This window comes from Oryza brachyantha, chromosome 2 (assembly GCF_000231095.2).
Source record: "Oryza brachyantha chromosome 2, ObraRS2, whole genome shotgun sequence".
Taxonomy (NCBI): Eukaryota; Viridiplantae; Streptophyta; class Magnoliopsida; order Poales; family Poaceae; genus Oryza; species Oryza brachyantha.
Window position 1 is genome coordinate 1,845,411 of NC_023164.2, and position 12,951 is coordinate 1,858,361.

The 12,951-nt window shown below is 40.4% G+C and overlaps 2 protein-coding genes across 2 annotated transcripts; one reads left to right on the forward strand and one right to left on the reverse strand.

Moving 5' to 3' along the window:
- Window positions 1-650: 650 nt before the first annotated feature.
- Window positions 651-3,392, reverse strand: LOC102711590 (exocyst complex component EXO70A1). The gene has a single exon (XM_006646823.3). The coding sequence runs from the start codon at window positions 3,282-3,284 to the stop codon at window positions 1,275-1,277; it is 2,010 nt and encodes a 669-aa protein (XP_006646886.2). The 5' UTR covers window positions 3,285-3,392; the 3' UTR covers window positions 651-1,274.
- Window positions 3,393-9,877: 6,485 nt separating this feature from the next.
- On the forward strand, window positions 9,878-12,951 carry LOC102711859 (probable protein phosphatase 2C 10). The gene is made up of 8 exons (XM_006646824.3): window positions 9,878-10,095; window positions 10,908-11,035; window positions 11,123-11,221; window positions 11,312-11,470; window positions 11,701-11,787; window positions 11,875-11,966; window positions 12,204-12,278; window positions 12,379-12,951. Exons 1-8 carry the CDS (start codon window positions 9,908-9,910, stop codon window positions 12,562-12,564), a joined length of 1,014 nt encoding a protein of 337 aa, XP_006646887.3. The 5' UTR covers window positions 9,878-9,907; the 3' UTR covers window positions 12,565-12,951.

Here is a 12,951-nt window from a genome sequence, read left to right on the forward strand (position 1 = left end):
TATGGATGACCAAATTTAGATGAGCTGTTAGGATGCTCTTAACTCTCAACTCTGGTGTATATATTTAGTTATTAAGCAATCTACGGGAAGAATGATACGAGTAGGTTTCTTCAAGTCTCAGACACAGGTGATCTCATATTTGAAAACCAAAGACTGGGGAGTTTACATCTAATAGGAATTAGAATACCCTACAGTATATTATTACCATGAGAAATATGGATGCAATGAAATAGAATACCCTACACTATATTATTACCATGAGAAATATGGATGCAATGAAATAGTCTGTACAAAATGGGCAGTTGTCCGGTCCAGATGTAATTGTTGAAAATATTTCACACTATAGGATTAGGATTAAAATGAACATCCCAATTTTGACACTTGCATAGGAGGCGGCACAGGTTTCCCTTCTTTCCTTGGAGGAAAGACAAACTGCAGGGAAAACGCTGACTATGGAGACTCCATGAGATCTTCAATTCATCCTACAGCTAGACACACAAATGAATACTGGGAATACAACAGTTACTGAGGTACTCCAGCAGACACACCACACATGAACTGAGATAGATATAATCATACAACACCAGTATTAGTAAACCATTCCAGACCACAGTCAATATGTACCATAAGAGAGAGAGATGGGACTTAACTTGAACAAGTCAATTTTCAGCAAAAACAGGAGATGCAATGCACAGCATTCTGGCTTATTCTTCAATTATTTTACAACACTAACATCGGGTGTATATGGTCCATTTTGCTAGAACACAGAGCTTCTGAACACTGAGAAATCAAGGAATTGATATGAAACAGTTAGCTCCTTGTGGTCTTCAAACTCTAGCTTTTCATATAATACATTGCATATTGGAGCTCATTTGGTAGCACATGAACATATAAATAAATGTCAACCTAAAATAAAAGCAATTATACATACACTACACAGCTGATTAAATATCAACATGTCCCCACAGAAATTCCTAAATGAATTGTCTATGGTGCTAGGGACAATAACATAATAACAGAAGGGAAGGCATTTGATAAGTAGGAAATGTCCCAAGTACGCTCCCCCCTCCCCCTCCCCCACCACCATCTTCTGTTCACCATGACAACTATAGAAGAGCCTATGTTCATATGTTGCTACTGTTCTCATCATAGGTTCATTATTGGGCCTCATGTCCAGCGTGGAGCTATTTGCCGACTAGCCGAAAATGAATCATTGTCGCATATCCCATTATTCCATAAATAATAGAACCAACAATTTGGTTCTTCAAGCAAAGCTATTTCACTGTAGAAGCACTCCGATAAAATCCTGTCATCGCACTAGTAATCTTTTCATTTGAGTGCCTGATTTGGAAGCTCCCAGCCCTCCTGGGCCGCGGGATGAAGAGAGCACTGAGCATCTTCTCCAAACCTTCAACAGTGTACTTTACATACTTGCTAGCACTCACATCCTGCTCCACTAGTGGCCCATAGTTCTGCATATAACTCCGGTAAGCAGGAACAATTGCCTGAACCACAAGACCACATGTCTTCTCCCTCAAATCCTTGTCTGGTATAACCCATGCAGATTGTTTCCGGAACATCTCATCAAAGCTCGCATTGAACGTCTTAAGACGCTGCTTCACCAGGTCCTTTGCTGTGGCCCGGCCCTTGGAGAACAAGATTAGCCCCTCGCGGTTAAGCAGTGGTGAAACCACCCCCCAACTATCCCTCATAAACACTGTCAAATAGTAGTCCTTAAACTGTTCATGCTCTTGGAGCCATGCATCACCCAAAAGTTCGCCTAACTTAGTAGCCTTCAAGTTCTTAAAGAAATGCCAATGTGTGTTCATCATGAAGAGATATGACAGTGTCACATTGTCATATGCCTTCGACCAGACATCAAAATTAGCTTCAAGGGCCTTGACGATGTTAAGCACAGCATTGAGAAGCATCTTGTCACTGAATGTCTCTTTGCGCCAACTGCGATGGATGGTAAGAACCTGCGCAAGCACAGGCCTGTATTTCTCACTAAGGAGACGGTTGCAGTACTCAACCACAAAGCTAACTAGGCGCGGCACACCACCATCAGGTGGGGGAGGCATGTGCCGCTGTAGCTCCACCTGCACAAGCAGCTCCTCAAAGATCTCAACAGCACCATCCACTAACAACTTCACAAGGTCCCTTGTTTGGCTCTGAATCTCTGCACATGCCTTCTTTCCACCAAACAACCGGTTGAAGTCCAACCTTAGCTTATTCAAAGAATCAAACACCTCCAGCAAACGCAGGAGCTTAATGGGATCCTTCTTGGCATCAGCAGCTGCACGGCCGAATCTCAAGAAATCAAGAACGCCAGCATGTGCTGCAACCTCCGCAAAGCTCGCTGATGCGCCATCCTTGTGTTGTCCGAACACCTTATTGCAGAGCTGTCGCTCAGATTCAAGGAGGCAGCGCACAACAAACTCCAAATGCCGCCCCCACAACTCAACGCCAGGGCCCAATGCCTGTGCATCGTCGACCGGGTTTCGCAAGTAATCGAGGCCAAGGGCACGGAGGCTGGCACTCACCACGCTTCCGCGAGCATCGGCATAGACCGACAAACAATGGTCTTGCCTGCCATTGGCAATGAGGCGGTCAAGAATTAGGCTGAGCTTGTGGACGGTGGTGGCCGGGATGAGAGATGGCGCCGTCGTGGTGTTCAGCTGCTGCACCGCGAGTGGGTCGGTGTGATCGGCGAGAAGGCGGCCGAACTCGGCCTCGAGCATGTCCAGAGCGGCAGCCAGGAGGCCACCGTCGAGGTCACCGGAAGGTTTCTTGAGCCCCTCGAGGGTGACGGCGAGGTCAGCGAGGAAGCGCGGGTCGGCGAGGTCGTGGTCCCCGAGGTACTCGACGATATCCGCAAGCCACTGGGCGGCGAGGCCGGAGTTATCGGAGAGGAACCTGAGCGCCTCCTCGAGCCTGCCGAGCACGGCGAGGTAGCCCGCGAGGTCCCCGGCGACGGCGCCCGCGGCGAGGAGCGGCGGCTCAAGGCCGTGCACGGCGTCGAACACCTTGAGCACGGCGGCGGCGGGGCCGACGGCGCGGTCGATGTGCGGGCCCGCGGCGGCCAGCTCCGCCCGCGGCGCCCGGATCGGGCGCACGGCGGCCTCGAGCGCCGGCAGCGCCAGCTGGATCTCCTCCATCCTGGGCCCCGCCCGCGCCAGCGCCTGCCCCAGCGCCCGCGACTTCTCCACCCCGGCCCGCAGCGACCGCGCCGCTGCCGCCACCGCCGCCGCGCGCTCCGCGCGCTCCCCTTCCTCATGCCCCATCGCGGGCTGGGGACGGCTCCTCCTCCTCCTCCCCTTCTCTCTCTCCTCTCTCCTCCACGCGGCTTGGGGTTCGTCGGGACGGGGAGGGGAGGAGAGGAGAGAGAGAGGTTTGAGGAGGGTTTAGGTTGGGGAGGAGAAGGTGGTAGAAGGGGGGAAAGGAGGAGAGAGAGAGATGGAGTGGAAAAGCGGAGGGGAGTTTTTTTTTTTCCGGGCTGGACGCCACTTTCCCTTCGATTCGTTTTGTCCGGTGGTTTTCGGAGAAAATTTTTGAAAAAATGTCACGTTAAATATTTGATTGGATGTTGGAAAGGGTTTTTGGACATAAATAAAAAAAGAATTTCATGACTAGCCTAGAAACCGCGAGACGAATCTTTTGAGCCTAATTAATCCATCATTAGCACTTGTTGGTTACTGTAGCACTTATTGCTAATCATGGGCTAATTAGGCTCAAAAGATTCGTCTCAAGATTTCTTTCATAACTATGTAATTAGTTTTTTGGTTTATCATATTTAATGTTTTATTTAGATGTCCAAAAATTCGATGTGATGTTTTTAAAAAAAAAAATTTGAGAACTAAACAAGACCTTATTCTAGTTTGTAGCCTACCAGGGTCAGTTTTTTTTTCGGATCCCCACTGTTGTAAATCAATCTCATAAATACACTAACAGCAGTTTCAAACACTGTTTGCTACTGTAGCAATAACTGTAGCGATAAATCTCGGTCGTCCATTTTGATCCAATGGTTGAGAAGTGTACCAAATGCAAATTACCGTAGCACCTCTGCATTTTGTACTATCCCGTCTCCCTTTTTTTAGCAATTTCATCGACCCTGTTTCCATTTCTAATATTAATTTTACCTTTATATAGGGTTTTCGCTTTTAGCCCTGCTTTTTTAACTTAATTTAGACTGTCCCTCTTTTAGATGGAGTACACTAACGGTGTTAAGTTAGTCGCTAAAGTATTATTTTACTCTTTGTAGTGAATTTTATTTTTACCATTGTATTCTTAATAGTGGTTCTATTGATGTATATATACTGATGTGATTTAGAATGGAGGGTAAAACCGCAAATGATAAAAATATAAGAATAAAAATAAAATTTCCGACAGAAGGTAAAATGGTACTTTAATGGCTGACTTAACACCGTTAGTTCTTCTACCCAAAAAGAGCAAACTTAAAAAAACAGGAGTAGAAATAAAAACCTAAAAAAAAGGGTAAAATCAATATTGGAGTTTAAAATATGGGTAAGAATGAAATTGTCCCTTCTTTTTTCGGCTTTCGAGATTTCGCAGCCCTTCAATGTTACTCTTCTTTGTTCTATGTTAAAAGATATTTTAAATTTATCCATATATCAATATATATATTTCATATAAATGTATAGATTTATTAGTATGTAAGACTAAAAAGTTTTATAATATGGGATAGAGATAATAAAACTTTCTAATTTTAACTAGATTTATTTGTTTACTAATGAATATATATATATATATATATATACACATTGATATATAAATGAATATGGACAAATCCAGAAAATCTTATTAATGCTAATAATGAAATAGATATATGAAAAATTTATATGAATTAATGGATATGTCTAGTTAAGGCTAAAAAATCTTATAATATAAAATAAAGCAACCAAGCGAGTCGCTAATTTTTGTTGCTTTGAGCATGTTTCTTAAACTACTAAACGATATATTTTGTATAAAAATATTTTATGTATTTTTTTAAAAAAATAATTACATATATTTTTAGTTTTAATAATTAACCACCACTCGTTTGGTTTCTTAATTCTTGATGTTTTGAACAAGATTAAATTCAAAGTTTTGTAACTTTAACTATCCATAAGTTTTAAATTCTTTAGTTTAAAGACACTAAAATATAACATATAGATTAGTATTACAAAATTCTTTCAAAAACCTAAATATTTATTTTTTAATTATATTTAAAAATATTTTGAAGACCGTGTCATTATCCTTATCCAAAACATCCAGAGTTATTATTAACCGGAAGGAGTAATTAATCATATGCTAATCTTGTTTTGCATGTGGCTAGTCGGCTTATTTCATACCGTACAAAAGAATGCAACCTGAGTCAAAATGTGGGAACGAGATACTTTTACGTTATCTGACTTTTGCTATGTTATTTTGGAGACTTTTTTTTTATGAATGATAAAATATTATCTGATTTTTTTAGCTATTTAATGGTGTAAATGATGGAATTAGCTACTAAAACATTAAAAATCTATCTTAGAAAGACAAAATGATGAACTTTTATATATATAAACTTTTTGTAAAAATATATACTATTTAATAGTTCGGAAAGCATACACGCAAAATAAAAATCAGAAAAAAATTGGTTAGAGAACACAGATTTTATGTTAGTGACATGTTGGTCTCAGATATAGACCTATATGTCAATAATAAAAAAGGTATCTCATTTTATTCTGAATAGCATAAAAGCAAGCATGGTTTGTCATCGTTTCCATTTCTGTAAGATGTTATAGTTCATTTCTTACATGGAAATATGATGCATATGCAGATATGCTCGACATAGGAAGGTTTCAGAAAAAAAAAACTCCTTTTAAAAAACATCATGGGCGTGTTATTGGGGGTGATAGTTTGGTATATGCATATTTACAAACGAAAAGTAATTTATAAATAGAATATATATATATATATATATAGCGATATAAAAGACAAGGTTGGAAAATAAATCTATGTGAAAAACCTCAAAAGTTAATCCTAGATTTAAGATCAAAAATTTAAATTTTAACTTATAAACAAAAGTAGAAGCGAAAATATTAGAGTGATTATGTCAATGTTATCTAAACCATGTTAGATACAACCATCACAGATACCTCTCCTTGTATGACGACCCTTGCATACAATCCCATTTTGTAAATTAATTGTAACTTTCTATCACTATTACATAGCAATCATACATACATACATACATACATACATACATAAATTATTATTATTATTATTATTATTATTATTATTATTATTTTCTAAGAAAAGAAGCATGTCAGCAGCTGGATCTCAATCTCACATGAATCATGACCAAATTGAAACATTGTCAAAAGGGCAAAAAAAAATATATCATATGATCATTACATGTGGAATCCGGAATATTGGATCCAATCGGCGATGGCCCATGCACGTGCACCCTGCAGAAACTGCTACAAGGTGACAAATCACAACGAGTTGAAGAGCAAACATTCTTGTGGGCCCTTTTCTTTTCTTTCTACCACATGCATTTCATCTCATCTGCCTGAAGATTCTGAATTCTTGTAACATGAAAAAGTTTGGACCTTGGAACTATGCAATCAAGTTCACATTTTTTTATATTGAAATTCATCATGTTGATTTGAGGTCAGATTTGAAAATGTGATTATAGTAGCATCGAAACAAAGTTGTAATTTGGCTCTTTATTACTGTCTGTCTTCAATTCGACAGGCTTGGATGGCCTTTTGCTCTGGTCAAATCAGGCCACAATTTACTGGGATTAGAACTTAGTTTTGTGAGAATATGATTCATGGGCTGCATGTTTTGGCCCAGCTAAGCTCAAACTGTATTTTTTATGGACTTTTTGCTGGGCCTTTTCTTGAGTCTCCAAACATGAAACTGAACTTTCCATTGTTCAGCTACACTCATCACCCTCTCTCTCTTTTTCTTGTTTCCTCTTTTGCCTTTTGGAACATTTTCATCATCTCTTTCTGTGCCAACTCACCAAGTTTTGTCACAATTATGCAAAAGGGGTTTAAAAACAAAGATCAAAAGACACATGAGGTGCGGTACAGGCAGAACACAGGGTGCAGTGGCAGCAACATCTTTCTTGATGATGGTCCTGGAGATGGATGGATCACCATTCCTCTTGGAAGAAACTGCTGCAAGAATCTCTCACCTTTTTCTCTGCAAACCTTTTAGTGTCCATGCACATTATCTTGCAGCTGGCACACACTGTTTTATGCTCCGAATCAAGACATATTCACTGTTCACATACTAGTCAGGAGTACTATGGCTGCGTTCGCTGGTGTGGCGCTTAGTTAACTTATCCGGCATGGAAAACGTAGCAAGAGATTAGTGTATGATTGATTAATTATTAATTATAAAAAATATAAAATAGATTAATATGATTTTTTAAAAAAATTTTCTGTAGAATTTTTTTTTAAAAATACACCGTTTAGCAGTTTGGGAAGGGTTGCACGCGAAAAACGATGGGGCTTAGTTAACTAGTTGGCTCTGCCGAACGCGGCCATTCTCAGACACATGAATTTTACATGATGTTGGAAAAAAATCCTACTTTCCAAATTAACCCAAAAGTATTATTTATGTATTTTTATCTTCTTTCAATTAACCATTTTTGGATTTTTTTTTCTGTAATTGGATCAACTCGCTGAATATATATTGGCCAGTTGCTTATGTGAAATGGACATACATAACTAATCCCTTTTTTGCATATCATTAAGAATACCCGGGTTTACAAGGGGCTGTAGATAGAAACCGTGGGAGTTCTATCCACTGATTGCAATGATGTTCTAAAGATGACTTGTCCATCTTTCTTTTCTTCTCTTCTCTTCTTTTTTTTTTTCAAGAGATGAACTTGTCCAACTTCCACTTTGCAGTATCATCAAGAGGAGAAGAGAATGGAGAAAAAAAAACCTCACCTGAGATGATGATACTACATGCGTGCAAGGATTGATCTGCCTCATTTTTTTTATTTAACTTATATTTACAACCCGAAATTTTGATCTATAACCTTAAATTTAGGGTTGATTTTATGTTTTTTAATCTTAATTTATTTCGGTTTTGGCTTTAGATCACTAAGAATATATATATATATATATATATATAAAATTTTATTCATAAATTACTTTCGCTTATAAATGTGTCGATTGGCCAAACAATTACCCCAGATTGATAGCTGTTGGGTCTCTCTTCTTTCCACGTCACACGTCTTCATCCGTCCATCCATTCGTCAACTTGGCACTATGAATAGGAAACAAGATCACAGCATCTCAGCCATGTCTACCACTAGGGTTAAGCTGCCGTTTGTGCTCCAAAAGCAATAGACAGGTAGGGCTTGCTTTTGCTGCTCATTCTCATCTTTAGCTCCAGGTGCTTTTTTTTTTGGTTAATTAGCTGACACGTCATGATGTTACACGTGTGTTCATGCGAGTAAAGTATGCAATTAACTAATCAAACAATGGGGATTAATTGATGGGTTTATCTAACTAACAATACCTAAACCAGCCAACAGATGGTTATTGAGCTTGATACTCATTGTTGTTTTCTCTGTTTTAATTTATTCAAGTACATTTTTGTTTAATTAGATGATGTTGCATATGTCCATTTCTAGCAAAACGTGGAGTTCACTAATTAAGCAGTGGAATTAATTGGAATTAATGAGTCTATCAAACAACACCTAAAGCATTTATAACAAATAATTACCTAAGTAAGGCCATGTTTAGAGAAGTTTCTGATAACCACAGTTGTTCACGTAAAAACAGAAACCAGAGGTTTCTCCAAACATCACTTATTTTTTGAAAATGTTAAGAAATAAGCTAGAAGCCATAATCTGGAAAGCCTATCAAGTTCTGAGAAATTAACTTCTCATAAGTTGTTTATTGGAATCTAAAACCACTGTAAAACCATCCTGAATGTGGTGCTCATAGATGAGCATGGAGGAGAAAAACATGTTTCTTTTTACCATAATGAAAGTGATCATGTGCCATTATATCCTTGTCATAAATAAAATCATAATAATCTGGCATCCAACCCTAAAATCGAAATTCATCCTGGTCCATACTATTGAGTATCCGGCAAGGTTATTTAATCGAAACATTGCGAATAAGCTACACCAGTTAACACCAAACAATAAGACACGTAGATCAATTGGTAATGACCAACCAAAGTATTCATAATGTTGTTCAGGGGTCCACCAAACTTATTAAAAACGGTCACACAAAATGATCAATGTCAGCTGGGTTTTACTGTTTTATAAATATAATCCCATGATTCTTTGTATATTTATATGCATGACAATAAATCTAGATACATATATAAAATTAATAGATGATTAAAACATCTTATAACATGTAAAGAATTGTACAACCTCGTGTTTCACTTATAATAAGCATAAGCGAAACTACATATTAGCAACTTATCTGTAAAACTTTATACGTGCTCTTGTTATTCTAAAAGCAAAAGCAAGTACGATAAAGTAAAATACGATAAAAAAATCCCTAAATCATAACTATAAAGTTCAAATTCTGGCGTATGTTTATAGGTAGTTGCCAAAGAGCCCATATATCATCAAAAAGAAAAGAAAAACAGAGACAAAAAAAACCAGCAATTGCAAAACCAGAAGGAAAAGCCAGCGGCGCAACGCAGGAAATAACTAAATAAATAAAAAGAAAGAAAGAAATAAACGGAGGAGGTGTACACGCAACAAGGCGAGGCGGAATGGCCGGTGGGTGGCCACCCCCGTTGACCAGGTCTCCTCCCGCCACGTCACCACCCCCCGCCGATCATTCCCATCCACTCCTCCTCCCTCCTCTTCCTCGCCATCGCCGCCTCCTCCATCCATTCTCCTCCTCCTCCTCGACCTCCCCTCCCTCTCATGCACGGGAGGCCGTCGAGGCCATTAGCTCCCTCGCCCCGCTCCCTCTTCTTCTTGGCCGCTGCCGCCGCCGCCGTCTTCTTGCTGCTGCCGGCGCGGTCGTCTTGCTGGTGGCTGGAGAGCACGGAGGAGGAGGGGGAGATGGGGTTCGCCGGGGACTGCTCGCCGGTCAGCGGAGGCGGGCTCAGGTGCGTGCTCGCTCGCTCGCTTGCTCCTCTCGGTCTTCTGGCTTCCGTCTGTGCTGCGGTGTGGGTGGTTCGGTGGTTGCCTCTCCGTCGTGTGAGGCTCGGGGTTCCTGTCTCGGGTGGTGTGAGATCCCAGAGGAGGAGGAGGAGTTCATGGCGTGTGGCTGCAGGTGGGGGTGGATAGATATCGAGTGGTGATCGTGTGTTAGGGTAGGACCTGATAGGACTTGGGGTTGGATCTGCCCGATTTTGCTCTGCGTTAGCTTCGCTGCGGCCATGATTTTGTGTTTGAAGGAGAAAAGATTATCCTTTGTGAGGGCATCTGGTTGAGGAATTAGCCTTTTTCTTGTTTACTCTGATTTTGTTTACTGGTTTCCATGGAAGGGTTTATCGGTTGTTATTACTCTTAGGGATCTGGAGAGCCTCTGATCTGCTTCAGTTGGTGTGTCAAAAAGCATTCATGAAATAATCATGTGCGCAATTCATTTTAACAAACAAGTTTCTGTCCATTTTAGACTTTTTTTAGTATCTAGTAGTAACAATTTTGAGCTATTGACATAAATTTCCCCCAACATTCATGAAATAATCATGTAAGCAATCGATTTTAACAAACAAATTTCTGTCCGTTTTTATGTTTTAGGGTTGACATAAATTTCCCTGCGTATATTGTCCTTTTAATGTAACTGAGAACAAAAGGTGCTGCTAGTTAATAAAGATAACACGTTTGATTTTCACAGGAAATTAAGTGCGCTGGAGTCCATGAATTTCAGTTTTGCGTATGATCAGTTAATAAAGGTTTCCCTTTCCTGTGACAGTGAAAACGGCAGGTTCAGTTATGGGTATGCGAGTGCTCCTGGAAAAAGAGCTTCAATGGAGGATTTCTATGAGACAAGAATCGATGGTGTTGATGGAGAGACTGTCGGATTATTTGGTGTATTCGACGGTACTGTATACTTCGACGAGAAATACTATTAACTGTCCGGTTTTTGGTATGTCAGGACATCCTTGATCAACTTAGCTGTATATATAGGTCATGGTGGAGCTCGAGCGGCCGAATATGTCAAGCAGCACCTTTTCAGCAATTTAATTAAGCATCCAAAGTTCATCACTGATACTAAATCCGCTATCGGTATGGCATTAATGGTTTATGCATTATGGAACAAAAATAATCATAGCCAACCTAGAAAGTGGTTGTGATTTCTCTGTAATTTTCTTGCAGCTGAAACGTACAACCATACAGATTCAGAATTTCTGAAAGCCGAAAGTAGTCACACTAGGGATGCTGGCTCAACTGCCTCAACGGCTATTCTTGTAGGCGATCGCTTGTTGGTTGCAAATGTTGGAGATTCTAGAGCAGTTGTTTGTAGAGGCGGGGATGGTAAGTCACTAAGTCCAATGTATGTAAAATACTTCAGCCAGTGTCCTGTGTTTTCCTCTATACTCGGTTTCAGCAGCATTCTCAAATTATCTGAGAAGAAATTTGCTGTCTTTCTTTTCTGTGGTTGGGGTACATGGCAGTTCAAATAAACCGAGTAACAGGATTTCACATTAGTCTTGTTTAACATTTGTTAGTCTCGGTCATAATGTTTGTCATGTCTGTCCTTGCAGCAATTGCAGTTTCAAGGGATCACAAACCTGATCAGTCGGATGAGAGACAGAGAATTGAGGATGCGGGGGGCTTTGTGATGTGGGCTGGTACTTTCATGATTCCTCTGGAACTATCTGTTTTGTTTTGTAAATCATGTTCATTGGTTCCTTCTAACAGTTGAATGACTTTTGCAGGGACGTGGCGTGTTGGTGGTGTTCTTGCTGTTTCTCGAGCATTTGGTGATAAGCTCTTGAAGCAGTATGTAGTTGCTGATCCCGAGATCAAGGTTTGACATAATTTTGTTTGCTTAGTTCTCAACTAAAGCCTGCCATCTGCAAAATAATATCTATCATCGTAATTGCCATTGCCATGCATGTCATTCTAAAGTAGTCCACCAATGAACTCTACTTTCTATCTAAGTTCTGCATGCTTTTATGTTAGGAAGCAACAAGAGCCTGCTTCATCAATATCCATATCATTTCTCTTTCCATTATGTAAAATAAATGCACCTCCTCTTTTTCAGGAGGAGGTTGTCGATAGCTCCCTCGAATTCCTCATCCTTGCTAGTGATGGACTTTGGGATGTCGTAACTAACAAGGTAAATACATACATTTCTTGAGCCTCCTTCACCTGCATGTATGTTTCCATCGGCCTATATATATGTTACTCGATACATGAATCCCAAATTCTATTTCCAGGAAGCCGTCGACATGGTCAGGCCTATTCAGGACCCCGAACAGGCGGCGAAGAGGCTTCTCCAGGAGGCGTACCAAAGGGGTAGTGCTGATAACATCACGGTTGTCATTGTCCGCTTTTTGGAGGGAAGAACAACGACGACCGGTGATGGACCGAGCAAGGAGGTTGCCAGTGACCAAAACTCATAGTTGCTCCAGGCAGCAGCATGGCTTCGTTTCTGTCTCTGTTGTATCTGATGCTCGCCGTAGATGCTACCATGGCGGCGCCACCCATCCTGCTGCCAAGAACTGACCCGGCCTGAATTTCGTCCTCGCTTTCATGCTCCTGGCTGACCTAGATGATGGTGGTAATGTAGGAGCAGAACGGCGATGGGGGCTAGTGTTGTTACTCTATGATATGAATCCAAGGTGTACTGTGTCTTGTATAACTTTCCAATGTAGATTCTATGCTCGTGTTCCATGCTAGGTTTTTTTTTTCCTTTTAGCATCAAAATGCATGTAATAGCAGTAACATTGAAACGATTTGAACGAAGTTGTACACTGCAGTATGTAACGAAATCTTTGCGTTTGTGTTGC

Coding starts and splice junctions, on each gene's coding strand:
- LOC102711590 (XM_006646823.3), bottom strand. CDS start 3,284: ATGGGGCATGAGGAAGGGGAGCGCGCGGAGCGCGCGGCGGCGGTGGCG.
- LOC102711859 (XM_006646824.3), top strand. CDS start 9,908: ATGCACGGGAGGCCGTCGAGGCCATTAGCTCCCTCGCCCCGCTCCCTC. Junction 10,096..10,907: donor GTCAGCGGAGGCGGGCTCAG/GTGCGTGCTCGC, acceptor TTCCTGTGACAG/TGAAAACGGCAGGTTCAGTT. Junction 12,279..12,378: donor GGGATGTCGTAACTAACAAG/GTAAATACATAC, acceptor TTCTATTTCCAG/GAAGCCGTCGACATGGTCAG.